This window comes from Cibotium barometz, chromosome 10 (assembly GCF_041138505.1).
Source record: "Cibotium barometz isolate CiBa-2024 chromosome 10, ASM4113850v1, whole genome shotgun sequence".
NCBI classification, from domain to species: domain Eukaryota; kingdom Viridiplantae; phylum Streptophyta; class Polypodiopsida; order Cyatheales; family Cibotiaceae; genus Cibotium; species Cibotium barometz.
Genome location: NC_141055.1, coordinates 54460314 through 54477871, shown reverse-complemented (window position 1 = coordinate 54477871; position 17558 = coordinate 54460314). Strand labels below are relative to the sequence as shown.

Here is a 17558-nt window from a genome sequence, read left to right as displayed (position 1 = left end):
TAGGTCTCTCCAATCCCATTGAACTTGGACATCAATTTTGTAATTTTCCTGGGTTTAATAGTAATTTGCCTCGGTTTAATAGTAGTTTGGTGTCTAGGAATCGGCCCCTGCCCCCACTGCCATTGCTAGAGCCGGCGGTGGTGTTCCTGCTAGCTCTATTGATACCCCCTCCCTATTGAGGGCTGCTATCCTCAAGTTATCTTCAGTGATTAGAGTAGAGGATAGTGGTATATGTGGTAGTATGGGTATGGGTATGGGTATGGGTGTGGTAGTATGGGTATGGGTAGGTTGGTGACGCATATTATATGTTAGGTGTTGCCCTTATCCCTAAGGCAAGTTTGGGTACTATAGACAATTGCCATGAAAGGCTCATTCATACTATGGCATGTATGCTCCTCCTAAAGCTGGGTCTAGCCCAAAGCTCCATGCTCCATGCCACAAAGGTTCCCATGGTTGCATATTCGGAGCAGCTTGGTTTAACTCCTTGGCCCTAGTGGCTTGAGTGGTTGTTGTGGCCTTTGTGGTCATGTTGAACTTAAATCCCCATGCATTGCTCATAACCGGGGTCTGATGGGCGCAGTAAAGCCAAAAGGAACGGTTGGTCTCTAAGCTGTTCGAAACATGCCAAGGTTTGTTTTCTGCGAGCTGGCCAAGCCAAAAGCTACATCGAAGATGTAATTGTTGTCTCAACAACTATTCCAATTGTGATTATAGGAAGGACTACTCCTTCCTCTATAGGATTGTTGCTTCTTGTTCCCGAGTCAGACTAGTTAGCATCCATATCAGGAGTGGAGGCCTCCAAGCTTGGTCTTTCTAGCACATTGTCTCTCCCTTGCTAGACAGTTTGATGTGTCTTTGACTCTCACTCCTCAGTTAGACCATCTATGATGATATCTCTAATGACGTCTATAAAACTCCTTTGAGTAGTAGTTGTGGGGGAGTCAGACACTCCGGCTTCTTGGCCCATACATATCTATGAAGAAATAGGTTCCCATAAATAAGCCTCACTCAAGCTAGCATCCTCGCTATCGCTCGAATGGCTCATGTGGCTTGGTTCCTCTAGGGTTCCAAGGATTGTGAAAGCGTGCAAAGATTCCTCTTGATAAAGTTCTCTTAATCCAGCGTTGTTTAAGGAACTCTCCTCAGGCATGGGATTGAGTTCAAAAATCCTACTTGACCTCTTATTCATGTAAGGATGATCAACTTAGAGCACTCCTACTAACACAAGTCTAGTAGTAGTCCTGAATATTGTGGATTCACTTGAATTTTTTAAGTTTTAATCTCTGTTGTACTTATGAATAGTGCATTCATAAGTTGAGTACGTGTGTTTTGAGTAGGTACCTGTGTGGCTAAGTGAGTTAGGAACATGTGTGGCTAGGTCCCCGTTAGACTTGTGAATGTGCCCGTTAGACTTGTGAATGTGCATTCACAACATTTGGAACATGCGTGAGAAACTGAGGATGTGCATGGCTAGGTAAGTTAGAAACGTGTGTGGCTAGGACTTTTGAACGTGCATTCGTATGTGAGAACATGCCTTCTCACTTTGGCACGCACATACAAAGTTCTAATAGGTCTGCCACTTGCAATGGTGGAAATCATAGCTATGTGATAGCCAATTTTCAACTGTTTTTATCATTATGAGCATTTATGTGAAGAATATTTTATGACCCTTTCTTAACGAGAATATTGTGCATATTTTTCCTATCAGACTTTTGAACATGTGTACATACTTGCAAACGTGCATAACCATGCCCAGTCGAGCATGTATGCAAACAAACCAAAGAGCAGTTCTCTAAGTTTTGGTCTAAAAATCCAAAATTTTCCCTCTAATTTCTCCTAAATGGTGTATGTTTTTTGAATTTTTATTTGATAACATGCTTTAACTTTCCCTAACCTATCTAATGATATACACAATGCATCATCCTAATGGTCTTTATACAAAGATTAATGGTGATATTAAGTCCTAAAATTAATAAAAACTCAAAAAATGTAAATGCAAGAAGGAAGCAACCAAAATCAAAGGAAATTGAATTGAATGCTTACTTGTATCCATGCAACTTAAGCCCGAAGGATTGCTCCATGCTCAATTGCATCAAGGTAAGTGAAATAAACCATAAAACAACAATAAACAAGAGTTAAAACTAATCGATTTGCTCTTTAATCGGGCTATGCCAATACTCCAAATGCAAAGTATAGCAAGGGAGTCCTAAGCAAAGGCACTTCCCCAATGGCGGTAGGTTCCCTGATAGGCGGTGCCAAAGATGTTCACGGGAGAGAACACTCAAGCCTTGCAAGATAAAGAAAAGGAGAGGAGAATGCAATGGTCATACCGGTTTGCATCTCAAGCCACTCTTGGTAGAGTAAATCTCTCTTGTGGAGAGCTAGGATCCTCAACCTTGCCTCCTTTGTTGTCACCACAAAGGAGATTTACAAATGAGTGGGAAGCAAAGAGAGAGAGCTATGGAAAGCTCAACCTCTACTTCTATGCCATGGTAAAATGGTTTCATGTGGTGAAGAGGCTTCTATAATGGGCTTACATGCAAAGTGGGACTCCTACTTGCACTATAAGTTCTTTTTGTCCGGTGTTTTGAGAAACTAATGGTACAATAAAAGAGACATGTCCCAATTGTCGTAATTGCAATTGTTGGACAGCTTATTGGCTATGGTCTTCTTGGGATAAACCTAACTCAGGATCGACACCAAATGTTTGAACCATTGTGACATCCGACATGGTTTGGCCCCTTCATGAGGGCTTGAACCTTGAGGTTCTTGGCCCTGCTCCCGCTCCTTCATTAGAGCTTTACCCACGATAAAGCCGTTTAATGCTTTCCTCACATAAAATTATGGTGTTTCTTACAAATCCAATTAATGAATCTAGGGCTCAAAAAATCGTATATAGTGACATTTGTTTCTAGCAATTGTTCCTTTGCTCACTTCTGCATTTAGTTGGCTCATCTCATCTTAAAGCTCCTTGCTTGAGATGGAGCCGAAGAAGTTTTACCTTCTTAACCAAGGAGCACTATGTTTAGTGATGGCCATTTGTTTGGAGGTTGGGTTTCACAAGGCCCGGTTTGATATTTAATTTTGGTTTATGCATTTCATATTTTTTTCATACATTGTTGGAATTGTTAGCTTAGAAGCATGCAAAGTTTTTTTTAAAAAAAACTTAATAATAAACTAGGATTAGAAACATTAATTAGTAATTTTTTTAGCTTAATAATTAACTAAGATTAGAAACCTTAATCATCTCTCATTAAATTTAAAAATCCTCCAAAAACTTGGCCAAACGAGCTCTCGAGTTAGGAGACGTAAGCCCACAGTCCAAAGACACGAGTCAAACACGCGAGTCAACACAAGTGAGTTGTGAGACATAAGTGTAGATGTAAATATAGTTAATATTATAATAATCAATTATAACAGTGTGAAGACTCGTGTTCTTAAAAAAAAGTCTATCATATAGTCGGTACTAGAGCAGCTATATATTCCAAGAAAAATTCTTGTCCTTCGTATTTTTTGTAGCATTAAAGTATAGTTATTGTCCAATAATTGCAGAGCAATCCTATCATAAGTCTATTTCATCAAAGTTCATACCCAAGTGAGCCCATTTCGTACAAAATGCGAGTCTATAAATAGAGTCGACACACGCGAGCCTAGAGACGTCTAGAGGTGTGAAAACTTAGAGACGCGAGTCTAGAAAAAATAAAGTTCAAAAAATTAAAAAAAACAAAAAAATGTATATTTTCTATAGCTTGACCAAAACAAATGTGTATAAAACGAGTTTCAGACATGCTTCAAGACCGTTTCACCATAGTGAAACCTTTGATGTGAACCCAATCTAAACTAATTGTTAGAAACAACAATATAGTCGATGGTAGCTATCTCACTCTAATTTACAACTTGATCACAATTACTAAGCTATTCTTGATTTAAGGCAGCATTGAAATCTATGCCTTGAGGACTCCAAAATCATGTAACTCACCAAAAAACTAGGGTTTTTCTTTTCTAAGATACGAAACTAGAAGGCCCTAATGCAATAAGCTTCAAAAGAAAATAAAAAACCACAAGCTAAACACATCCAAAGCTCCAAATCCGTATGTTTTTCAAAGTGTGACCTCCTTATCAACATTGGACATGATCTCAATATCTTAGAATGGACAGATGAACGAAGCTTAGTCCTAGGCTAGTTCCCGTCAAAACGGTACCAAATATGTTTACATTAAGAGCTTACCTTAACCTTTGCCGAATCATGTGTTGTTGGATCTTTTTCAGATATTTTATTTTAAGTATCATACTTCAATGCGATCTTTTTCAACCAAAGATATTTTATTTTAAGTATCATACTTTAGTGCTATAAATTAACAAAGATATTCAATTTTAAAAGGAGAAACTTGAAAGAAAAAATTACAAGATACTTAAAATTAACATATTTTCCATGTACATATCCATGATTTAGTTAGCCATACTAAAGATTAATAAATATAAATAAATTCAAAAAACAACACAAAGCAAGAGCTTCAACTAAAGAAATTGATAAGTACAAAGCAAGCTTCGAGCACAAGCCAACTTCTCAACCACAAAACTAAAGAAATTCACAAGTGCAAAGCAAGCTTCAAGAACAAGCCAACTCCTCAACCACAAAACTAAAGAAATTAATAAGTGCACCAACCCCTTTAGTAAAGCTTTCTAAGGATAACACTTAATCCTTCTTGTCTACAAGGCAAAATAAGCTATAAAGGTTTCATTTATTTTTAGCTTCTCAAAACCGAGATCAAGGAATACTATGACTCCTCAACTGCAATGCAACTCCTAGGTGCGTTAGCTCATTCGTCACATCCTCGCTCTAATGTCACATCTGAATCCTCCTTGCTAAGGGGGTGAAAGAAGAGCTCTCTTTGCCTAGATGGAGGCAAATTGAGATTGGCCTTTGTGTTGGTTTTCTCTCACAAAAGATGGAAAGCTAATGCAAGAGGGAAACCAATGAACAAACCTGTGACATGTAACCATCAAGCAAGTAAGATTCAATGGCATTCAAGCAAGAATAAAGAAGAGCATAGCTCACAAGTATTCTATTCCAAGGGAATGATTGTGTATTGCTTAGTGTCAAAAATACCTTACATACAACTAATGTTCCTACTAGGCTGACCAAACTTATTTTTGAGCACTTTACCTGGGCAAGTTCAATTATAAAGCTACAAGCTCACATTTGTTAGTCTCGCAACGGATGAGCATGCTCAAAGCCCAACTTTCTCCCATCCACTAACATTCAAAAAGGGCGAGGATTTCCCTAGACATCCCTCACCCTGTCCTAAGAAGTAAGGGTGCATCAAAAAGATTAAGAAGCCAAGAGAGTTAGAAGTTGAGAGGCATATCAAAATTTAGCATATCTAACAAACCCACTTTAAATGTGGTTGTCTCCTCCATGTTTCAGTAGGCCTCTCATCTTGTTCTTCAGATTTCACCTCGTCAAATGGGTGCGGACCTCCCCTTCGCCATTGAAGTGGAAGCCTACAATATTGTATCTAGTGGTGGATGTGTCTGTTGGGATACATCTTCGTTGATGGATAAAGTGGACGGAGCCTCCTCCTCCACTTGATGGGATGCTCCACAAACACCACATCACGGCTAACCACAATCTTCCTTGTCTTGGGATCATATAGTCTACACCCATTGACTCCATATTATACCCTAGAAAGATACACTTTCTGATTTTGGTATCCTACTTGGTCCTTGATGAGTCTAGAATATGCATAAAACAATCACACCCAAACATTCTGAAATATGAAACTGAAGGCTTCTTATCAAGGTAAACCTATTGAGGAGTCATCCCCTGCACCACCTTGGTGTGACTCCTATTGAGTATATGCATAGCTATGTTAATTGCCTCGACCCAAATAGTACTTGGCAATCATTCCCTCTTTAGCATATTCCGTACCATCTCCACAAATGTGCACGTTTTTTTGTTTCGCCACGCCGTTTTGCTTGGAAGTATGAGGAATAGTCAAGTGTCTCTAATGTAAACTCTCCTTCCAAGTCTATCAAAAGCTTTTTCTCATTCTTGTCCAAATTATGCAATAATTTAAACTTTGCAAAAGTATCTGCCTTATCTCGAAGAAAATACACCCACATCTTTACACTAAAGTCATCAACCATTAATGAAAAATAGGAAGAACCACCCAATGCAATGGTAGGCATATTTACCACAAAGATCAACACGAACAAGATCTAGAAGAGACTTTGCTTTGTTGTTGCTCTCTTGTGAAAAAGGCTATCGATATTGCTTACCCCTCATATACGCTTCGCATGCATTTGACATCTCTGAAAATGCTAGTAGATATGTAACAATCCCAAACTTTTGCATCTCTTTCAAGACCACATAGCTCAGGTGCCTAAATCTCTTGTGCCACAACCTGCTCGTGCCCATGTCAGCCCAGGCAAAAAAGTTTAATAATTCATTAGATTGCTATGCCTTGTACCTCTCCCAATGACATTGCCACTGACATCCAAGATGCATGCACCAACCCGATCAAAGTGAACCCTCAGGTCAAGATCTGTTATGGCCACAACAAACCGCAGATTCCGCTTGATATCTCGTACATAGAGGACATTTGACAACTTCTTAGTATCACTTGACACAAAAGAGATGATACGTACACATTTTGTTGGGGATTTGACATCATTCCAGCCAACCGCTACCAAGATGGACTCACCTACAGGCTGTAGGGAGCTATAGTAGTTCTTCTGATTAGGTGGGGCGCTTTACTGTCAATGATCCACGAAACATTGGGTGTTGCAGAATGGTTTGCCTTAACACAAATTTCTTCAATCCCGCTACAAAGAGCTTAAATTCTACTTCATAGATGTTACTCGACTCCCTATTTGATGGCTTCAAAGTACCATTCTTCTCAATTTCTTCCTGCTGCCTGCATTTTAACTGCATGTCCCAAGCTTGTCAAAGTAGAAGCATTTCACCGTCGTCTTCTTCTTTCTAGAAGAAGAGGAGTTCCAAAGTCCTTTCCCTCAACCTTTCTTTGTGCTAGCAAAGAAAGCAGAATCACCACCATTCCTCCTCTTCTGATGCATCTCCTCGTCCAAGAGCATAGTACTGAGCTAAACTCTTCAAAAGTCAGAGGAGGATTCCCTGTCTGAGTATTCAATGAGGTGACCAAGCTAGCATACTTATCCCGATGCACCTGAGTACCATACCTTCACTTGACGTATTGATCCCAACCGCCACCATCTGATCTTTTTTTTTCCGAGAAATAGATCCTTCTATTAGTTAATGAAAAACAGCCACGATGGGCTAAATACAATCACGAAGGGCTAGATACAACCTCGCTCTCCCATATCCATAGCCGCCAAAATCTCTCCCTGGGCACCTTGGCTGGGCCACCATTTGATCTTGTAGATCCTTGATCCGTGTAATAAACTGCTCAGTTGCTTCTCGATCAGAAAGCTTCTCTAACACTAGCTGATTCTCAAGCTTTTGTATCCTTGTCTGATTCATTGTTTCATACTAGTTCCGTAGAACCACCCAAAGCCTCTGATGCGGTAGTCGTATGCTGAATCAAAGTCATCAAAGAATCGGTGACGCTAGTAACGATGGCACACTGAGTCTGCCGAGTGACTGACGAGGGTCGAGATTTCCAACATTCACAACCCTTAACGCCAACAACTAGCCAACCAGTATGCTTTCTAAGGTTGGTGACAACCAAAAAGGAAGTATCTACAACAATTCACTACACCAATTCTCAATTGCAGCTACAAGTCACTGGACTCGCATGGTTTTGACTTAATTCAAGGAAGCAGTGTTACTTACAAAAAAAAACATGCTAGATTGTTCTGCAAGGCATACATATGGGACCTGGGCATATCAACCCAACCTGTCCAAAAATGTGGATGTACCATGTGACATGAATTGAAGGACACGTCCATATGCATTAATATTTGCAGAAAACATGCTTTCTGCATGAATATGTGTGTAGCTAAGTCACACCTCTCCATACAGTCTTGAAAGTCTCTCTTTGTCTTAAAACTGGGCTTCTTCAAGCCACCTGCACACTTGACCATTTAACCGAATCATGACGACCCATTGCATATGCTGGCATCACCAACAGGGCTGTATATGGCAGCATTCAAAGAAAAGATTTAGCCATGAAAATGGAATAATCCCTGCAGAGGCTGAAGTTTTCAAGAAAAACCTTATACCTTTGACATAAAGGTCATTGCAGTAACTCCCTCCCATTGAGTCATTTACAGCCCGCACTTTGCAAACAATGCACAGTTTGCTGTCTACACAGAATTATCCAAATAGTTTCCCAGAAGCGATCCCCACAAATACAATGGCTCCAAACCACTTGTTTGAAACGAATCTATAACAGAAAACCACAGGGCAGAGAAAAAGGGTGGAAACAAAGTTAGTCTAAATTAATATCCCTTTAATCCAAGTCGTCGAGTTTTGCAAACATGTAATAGGGCGAAGGGGAGTTACTTTGAGTTGCAATCAGCACGATTTTGAAGATCCACAGTTGATATTTGCCAATACAAATGGCCAGCTGCAACCAACAAACTAGAGTGGAAAAGCCATCCTGTTTGAGATTTACCATCATAAATGTTCATGTTAAGACTTTGTATATGGTAGAGCTTTGCATAATGAGAAAAATCTATAATAAGATTAAACCTCACACAAATGTATTTTTTGATATAATACGTGCAGATTTAGTTCAAGCTGCACCTAGCCTTTCCATCATATGTTTAGCCTAATATGACCCTGGGATGGTGCCTATACATAGGCCCACCCACAGCCTAGATCTCAAATCAAAGAAGCACTTTCTACATAAAAATATCACTTACCTAGACCATCATTGTGTCCGGCTAGAAATAGTGAACTGACAGTCACGGTGCCAAATCCTCCCAGCCACAATTTTGTCTGATCGCCAAAATATAAAGCTGTCGACTTTACACCAACTTTAACATCATCGTATTTGTCCTGCATCATGTAATTCAAGAAAGATCATGTGACACTTTCACATTGTAGTATCAAAAGGCCCAAATCTAGCTTACAGTTGGCCACACACACACATTCAGTTCCTACTAACGAGGCAGAAGCAGTGTTGAGCCAGGAAAAAAAAGGTGACAAAGCCAAGGAAATACCAAGAGGAAAATGCAGCCAAGGAAGCAGAAAAAAAGTACGACAGTTTTTAGCCAAGGTTTTGGCATCCAAACCCCAAACCAGGAACCCAGAAAGGTCACATGCATCGATTTACTCAGATGCAAATCCCTACTAGTTACACAGGCAGTAACAAGGAACACACCTAGGGTTAGGGTTCAGCAGAGGAACCCATGTTCTAGACTCTGATGAATAAAGGAACAACAAGGCTATGTACCAGCCAGATTTAGTTGTGATTGCCTCAGAGAGTGTTATGGGCAGGGAACAAAAAAATTGGACAAAGGAAGGTAAAGAACAAGGCAGCAAGAAAGCAGCATGCCACCAGGGAACAGGCCCAAAACAGGGCACCGGGGTTGAGCAGTTCTCAATCAATACCCAATGGGCCCAAAACATGCCTGCCCAGGCAGCAGAGATAGCATCAAGAACTGCAATTTGCACACATCTGATTATTATGAGGTCATAAGCATCTCTATTCCATATTTCCAAAAAGAAAGAAAAAGGCTTCACTTCAAATATGCAAACATTGTTTTTTTATAAAAAGAAACGATACTCAGAGAGATGAACACCTGATGAGCATAAATTGTGTCATAAACCAGTGTCCAACAAATACCAGCAAGATAAAGGGGGGCAATCACAGGTATGTCAATGCTCCCTTTGACTGCAGCCCAACCTAGCAAGGCACCCCAATTCAAGGTCAAACCGAGGAATGCTTGAGGCTGCATCAAAAAGGCACTCATTAGTGGCAGTTATAATTGGTAACAAATAAACACACACTAATCTCTCTCCTTCCCTCGCTTTTTTGTCTTTCTAATGCAAACCCACTGAGCCAGAGAGACTTGGATTACACCCAGTTAGCCTCTACCGCCGAAGAAGCTATACTACAGAGATCAGTTTATGCGTATCTCAGCGGATGGATTCATATAGAGACCTGGATACAAGGATGTGTACATGCCTCACAATGCCCGAGTGGTGATTGGCTAGCTCAGAGTGTCATCACACCAGCTTGAGATTGAGGCAGGTAGGGCAGCACAGATCCCTAGAGCAGAGAGGATATGCAGACTATGCCACGAGGAGATTGAGAGTGAGGAACATTATGTATGCAGATGCAGAGCATATAGTGTCATTAGAGAGAGATACACCACCATCTTCAGTGGACATCCCTAACTCCGCCAGATCATGGAGTCCGCAGACCAGCGCAGATTTGGCCAGTTCTTGCTAGAGACACAGCACCACAGAGAGACACTGCTACAGACTCATACCACAGGGAGAGGTGGGCGACAGCTCCAGCTCACTGATTTCTTCCAGAGATCTATCCCAATGCCTACCCTGACACGGGAGGGGGTTACACTTCAGCGCGCTGTGGACCTCCGAGCCAGACGGAGACCAAGAGCACCAGGCTACCAAACTCCCAGACTACATCAGAGGGAGATCACAGAGATACGAGCTCAACATCAGCACCATATCCAAGAGCGGCTAGCTCACTTACACTCACACCCGGAGATCATGCTCCGAGGTATTTTTGCCTCGCCATCGCCTATGTATCACATATTACACCCCCATTATGGTACTGGTTGGAGCTAGACAGATCTGCATTGCATTCTTGTATACCCTGTGCATATAGGTTGCATACTGAACCTCTAGCAGTAGTGCTCCATCCATCACACCCCCCCACTAGCTCAATACCTTCATAGTTTATTTCATGTTCATTTTGTCCTTTTTTTTTTCTGGACATCCAGAAGACATTGACAGTTGTACATCGATTTGTCTCATAGGTCGAGTTCGGCCTCTAGTAGACGTTAATACAGCTTTCTTTCTTTTTTCTTCTTCTTTCTTTCTCTCTCACCCGCAGTCAGGAGCCACACTACTCTCACATTAGCAGGAGGGCGGGTCGAGGTGGTGAGCTCTTATGTTTACCTTGGCATCACATTTACTAGCTCAGCTGGACGCTTCTCCATGGCTCAAGCAGTCCGAGACAGAGTGACCCGGGGGTATGCAGCTCTTACTGGCCTTGAGCGTCAGTGTCATCACGCACATTTTCAGGAACCCCGCACGAAGGGGTGGCTCTTTGATACATTAGTGACACCAGCCTTGATGTATGCAGCAGCGGTTTGGGCACCAGGGCTTGCAGCCTCCACATGGGTACAGCTGGAGAGACCACAAATCTTGATGCTCTCGAGGATGATACGCAGCAAACCATCCGTCCCGCATGACATTGTTCGAGCTGAGTTTGCTGCACCACCTATGGCAGTGGAGGCATTGTTCCAGACGATCTCCTTTATATACAGGTTGAGGGAGATGCCCATGGAGAGATTATCCCGCCGAGCTTTTGAGGCATCCAGACAGCTGGCCGAGGTTGGACACACTGGATCTTGGTATGCACAGATGCTACAGTGGTTCTCACATCATGGTATAGACATTGAGCGGTTGCCACCTTTTCAGTATGATCAGTCTGCTCCACGGGGTTACCTCTCTCTCAATGAGAGGAACAGAGTGATGAGACAGGACATATGGCAGCACTACATACAGGAGACATGGACAGCACTAGAGAGCCCACTACCACCGAAGATGCTATACTACAGAGACCACTTTATGAACATCTCAGGGGATGGGTTTATACATCGACCACGGTACATGGATGTATACATGCCACACAGCTCTCACGTTGCTATTGGACAGCTACGAGTCTCATCACATCAGCTAGAGATAGAGGCTGGGAGAGCGGCACGGGTTCCTAGAGCTGAGCGGATATGCAGATTGTGCCGCGAGGAGGTGGAGACTGAGGATCACTTTGTATGTAGATGTAGGGGTGGGAGACAGTCCCAGCTCACAGATTTCTTCCAGAGAGCTATGCCAGTGCCAGCTGATGTACCACGTGGGGTGACCGCACAGAGAGCAGAGGAATTGAGAGCCAGGAGGAGACCTAGACAGACTGGACATAGAGCACCCCAACTCCGTCACCAAGAGATAGCAGCTATCCGAATGAGACACCAAATGGAGACACAGGAGAGGCTAGCTCGCTTTCATTCAGACTCAGGGTACATGTTCATGCCATTCACAGCCTCAGCATCGGCGATGTATGATATCTTATATCCCTCTTATGGCACTGGATGGAGTTAGACATAGATCTGCATAGCATGCTTGTACTACCCCTTCAGCATATAGAGATGCATCTTGCCTTAGCACTCCATCCACATCCCCACCCCCCTTATATTGTTTGTATATGGGCTCAACCGATCCATGATGATTCACAGTTGTATCCAGACACATGCACACTTTTTCTTTTGTTTCTTTTCTTCCGATGACCGGAAGAACACAGTTGTATTATTTTTTGTCTCATAGGCCGACTTTGGCCTCTCGTAGACGTTAATATATCTTTCTTTCTTTCTTTCTTTCTCTCTCTCTCAAAGCGGCCAAATGGCCGAAGATAGAGAGGCCTCAGGTCATGATGCTCTCCCATATGATACGTAGCAAACCATCGGTCCCCGTACCCATGGTAGTAGAGGCACTCTTCCAAACAGTCACATACACTCACAGGATCAGTGCCATGGGCCCCTAGAGACTGCCAAGGCTCGCCCTACAGTCCTCCCAGCAGCTAGCAGCAGATGGGCACGAGTCATGGTATAACCGAGTATGCAACTGGTTCACGAGGTAGGTACTCAGGATGGATCGCCTCTAGGCTCTCACCACTCCAATATGACCCGGACTCCCACAAGAACCGGGTGATCAGATATGATTTATTGGGACTAGGATACCTGGATCACAACGCATGAGCCTCTCACACAAACGGCAGTACTACAAGGATACTTTCATGAGGCTCACAAAGGATGGTTTCATACTGAGGACCAAATATCTTGACATATACATGTGGATTGCAGTGGGCCAATTGCGGGTGTCATCACACTGCCTGAGGATAGAGCCAGGGAGAGCCATGCAAATACCTCGTGAGGAGAGGATATGCACTATATGCCAGTTGGAGGTCGACTCAGAGAAGCACTTCATATGCACGTGCACCGTATATTAAGAGATTCGAGGGAGGTTCCACTGTCTCTTCAGAGAGGGGTTTGGACCCTTGTCCAGGATCATGGATTACCCAGATCAGCGGTGCCTAGGCCTCTTCCTACTAGAGCTTCATCACCACAGAGACTCATTGATTAGGGAGTCGAGAACTCGTGGGAGACATCCACCCCAGCCCCGGGCAACCATCACTCAATTCTTCCGACCACAAGATGACACCACACCGGCCATGGATGGCAGATTACAGACTTCTTTCGACCAGAGATTGAGCAGACACGCCAGCAGGCATTGCAGCTAGCCCCAGAGTATAGCCGCACCAGAGGTACACTGATTGATCGGGCTATAGAGCTGGGGCGGTCCAGGCGCCCCAAGATGAGAGGCCCATCTCGACACCGGCGGAGACTACAACAGAGGATAAAGACCATACTAGCACGGCATGGGAGACGTCCAGTCAGAGTACTCACCATGGAGGACATTGAGGATATCCGCCATCGACCGATGAGAGACATCTTTGGATAGTGATGTATATGATGCTTACCTTTGTTGCTGGAGTTTTCCTTCCCAGATGCTATCCATTAGGAGCTCCTAGTACCTTACTTTTCCTCATAGTTGTTGTTTCAGTTTCAGTTAGTTGTTTAGTTGTTTTAGCTTTTCTTGCACAGACATTGTATCTGATCCACCAATTGTTGTAACCTTTTTGGTCTCATAGGTCATTTTGGCCTTTTGAGGACGTTAATATATCATTTCTCTCTCTCTCTCTCTCTCTCTCTCTCTCTCTTCGCCGCCCTGCTGGTGCTCCTCCCTCCTCATCTGTTCGTTGCTGCCGCCCGCTGTTTTTCCGTCTCTCTGTTCGCCGCCCTGCTGGCACTCCTCCCGTTGGCCTTTTGAAGACATTAATATAACATTTCATTTCATTTCTCTCTCTCTCTCTCTCTCTCTCTCTCTCTCTCTCTCTCTCTCTCTCTCTCTCTCTCTCTCTCTCTCTCTCTCTCTCTCTCTCTGCTGGCGCTCCTCCCTCCTCCTCTGTTCGTTGCTGCCGCCCGCTGTTTTTCCGTCTCTCTGTTCGCCGCCCGCTGTTCGCTACTGCCGCCCACTAGCCCCTCCGCCTCACTGCCCTGCTGGCCCTCCTCCCTCCTCCGCTGTTCGCTACTGCCGCCTGCTAGCCTCTCCGCTCGCACTGTGCGCCCGCTGTTCGCTACTGCCATTCGCTACTGCCGCGCCCACTGTTCGCTATTTCTGCCCGCTAGCCCCTCCGCTCGCACTGTGCGCCCGCTGCCCATCACCCCCTGTTTCGCCTCGCCTGTTGTGCCCAACACACCCAACCATCTCTCTCTTTCCGCCTCTCTGTTCGCCGCCCGTTGTTCGCTTCTACTGCCACCCACTAGCCCCTCCGCCTCGCTGCCCTGCTGGCGCTATGCTGGCCCGGCCCGTCTGCATGTCCGGTAGCCCCTGTGCCTACCTTGTCTCACCCACCCTTCCTCAGGCCCCCAAGGCAGCAACATAACTCTCTCTTTCTCTCTCCTCCTTGCCTGTGGGAAGGGCTGCATAGGAATCTCGAGGAATGGCCCCGAGTCTCCAAGAGAAGCTCGAGGCCCTCGAGACAGCAATGAAGGCACTAATCAAGGAGAACAAGAAGACATCCGATTCCAACCTCAATGAGGTGGAGAACAAACTACACCGGCACATCATGGCCCTCGAAGCACGGGTCACGGACCTTGAACAAGAGAACACAGCACTCAAGGAGGAGGTGAGTGCATTGAAAGTGGAACTGGTAACCGTCAAGAACACCGAGAAGGAAGAGGGGGAGATCAATGACAACACTCTCACGGCCATCAAAGAAGAGATCTCCAAGGAGATCACAAAGGACATGGAGGGAAAACTCGAAGCCAAGCAGTCAGGATGGGTTGAGGTGGTGAAGAAGAACATCCGTAAAGAAGTGAGGGAGGAGACTCAAAGGGAAGAACACCAAATCATTCACACCACCATTGAGGAGGAGACGATGAGGCATGCCTGCTGCCTCGACATTCGAGTCACAGGTATAGCCGAGACACCCGACTCCACTCCCGAGAAAGATGGACACCTTCTATGCATGAAGCTCGGCTATAAGGAAGAGGACCCTCTCCCCTTCACCAAAGCATGGAGAGCCGGGAAAGACTCAACACGCAAGCGAGCCCTCATCCTACAGTTTGCAGGAGAGACGGAGAGGGTCACCTTCATGAGGAAGAGGGTCATACTACGAGGCTTAGAGGGAGCTCCTATTTTCTTGGATGATGATCTCACGAGGATGCAGCTAGAGCATAGGAGAGCTTGCATGGCACGAGTCTTACACGCGAGGAGAGAAGGCAAGAAGGCCTTCTATCGAGATGGTCGGTCATCATTGATGGCCGGCCCATGGATTAGCGGTTTGGGGCCTATGGGACACACACCAGGCCACTGACAGAGATACACATGGCAGTATGGAACTGTAATGGTTCACTATGGGTGCAGCCTGGACGACTAGAGCATGTTATGGTGAGGAGAGACATCATACTTCTGATAGAGACACATCATACTTTTGACAGAGGCATTTGACACAGTACCACGAGAGAGGCTCTTTCAACGCGTGCAATCTCTTGGCATACCAGCAGATATGACATGGGGCATGTATGCATTATATGAGCAGGTTTTTGGGCAAGTCAGATGCCCAAGAGGTATGTCCGAGACTATTGCTAGCACTTTGGTGTGAAGCAAGGATGCCCACTTTCCCCCACGCTATTTGGGTTATACATTGATGAGGTGGCTGACTTCATTACACGGGGAGGCGGAGATAAAGTTGATCTAGCAGGTACCTCAATACATATTATGCTTTATCCTGATGATATTGTATTAGTGTCTGAGTCTCCAGGAGGTCTACAACAGCATCTACATGCACTCGATGATTTCTGCACACAGAGGGGTCTTACTGTGAACCTTGGGAAAACCAAGGTTATGGTCTTTCATACATCAAGACAGGGCAAGAGTCAACTGACATTCACTCTCGCAGGACGCCAGGTGGAGGTGGTGACATCATACGTGTACCTAGGGGTTACCTTCTCTGCAGCAACCACGTGCTTCACCATGGGTTCAGCAACCAGAGCTAGATTGACACAGGGATATGCAGCATTGGCTATGCTAGAGAGACAGTGCCACCAAGCGCATTTTCAAGAGCCCCGAACGAAGGGGTGGCTATTTGACACATTAGTCACACCGGCACTGATGTATGGAGCAGTGGTATGGGCACCAGGCCTTGCTACCCATTGGTGGACACAGATAGAGAGACCACAAGCCCTCATGATGGCACGCATGATACGCAGCAAACCGTCAGCACCTCATGACATTATCCGAGCAGAGTTTGCTGCGCCTCCTATGATGGTAGAGACCATATTCCAGACTATATGCCTGCTAGACAGATTCAGCGAGATGCCACAAGACAGATTGTCATACAGAGCTTTTGAGGCATCTAGACAGCTGGTTGAGGCAGGAGACAAAGGATCATGGTATGCACAGGTCACACATTGGTTCTCACATCATGGCCTAGACATGGATCATCTACCACCATTCCAGTATGACACGGATGCACCACATATCCGTCTCTCTCATAGTGAGAGGAACAGAGTATTGAGACAGGACCTATGACAGCTCTATACACGAGAGACATGGATATCGCCTACACAGCCTCTTCCACCGAAGACGCTATACCACAGAGATCACTTCATGAGTATCACTGATGATGGATTTATAGAGAGGCCTAGATACATGGAGGGCTTTTTACCACACGGCTCCCGAGTAGCTATTGGTCAGCTTAGAGTCTCATCACATCGATTGGAGATCGAGACTGGCAGAGCAGCACGGATCCCCCAAGAGGAGAGGGTATGCAGATTGTGCAAAGAGGAGGTGGAGAGTGAGAAGCATTATGTATGCAGATGCAGAGCATATACAGCCATCACAGAGAGATATCCCATTTTATTCAGGAAGCCACATTCCCTACGCCAAATCTTTGAGGCAGCAAACCAGCGCATACTGGGGAGATTCATTCTAGACATACAGCGTCACAGAGAGACATCATTACAGGCTCAGACAGCTCCAGAGGGGGGACGACAGACACATTACTACATTTTTTCAGAGATCCACCCCACTCCCAGCCCCTACACAGCAGGGAATTACTCTCCAGAGAGCAGAGACACTCAGAGCCCGCAGGAGACAGAGGACACCTGGCTTTCGGACACCACGCCTATACCAGCGAGAGATGACAGAGATCAGAGCTCAGTTTCACAGAGAGGGTGCGGAGCGACTGGCTCGCTTCAGAGCAGACCCAGGCATGTTCTTCAGGGAACTGTGGACACCCCCTTGATGTATACCA

General features: G+C 44.7%; 1 protein-coding gene across 3 annotated transcripts in view; it reads right to left on the bottom strand.

Annotated features, from left to right (window-relative positions):
* Positions 1-7789: 7789 nt before the first annotated feature.
* PPT1 (polyprenyltransferase 1) overlaps positions 7790-17558 on the bottom strand; it is a 50458-nt gene continuing 40689 nt past the window's right edge. The window contains exons 5-9 of one of the 3 annotated variants that reach the window (XM_086804313.1): positions 9733-9882; positions 8851-8986; positions 8489-8585; positions 8206-8369; positions 7790-8116 (exon numbers count right to left, since the gene is read on the bottom strand). In XM_086804313.1, coding sequence (XP_086660439.1) covers positions 8300-8369; positions 8489-8585; positions 8851-8986; positions 9733-9882 — 453 coding nt within the window. In that variant the 3' untranslated portion in view covers positions 7790-8116; positions 8206-8299. The remainder of the gene's footprint in view (positions 8117-8205; positions 8370-8488; positions 8586-8850; positions 8987-9732; positions 9883-17558) is intronic. The other 2 variants (XM_086804314.1, XM_086804315.1) reach the window with 2 other exon arrangements.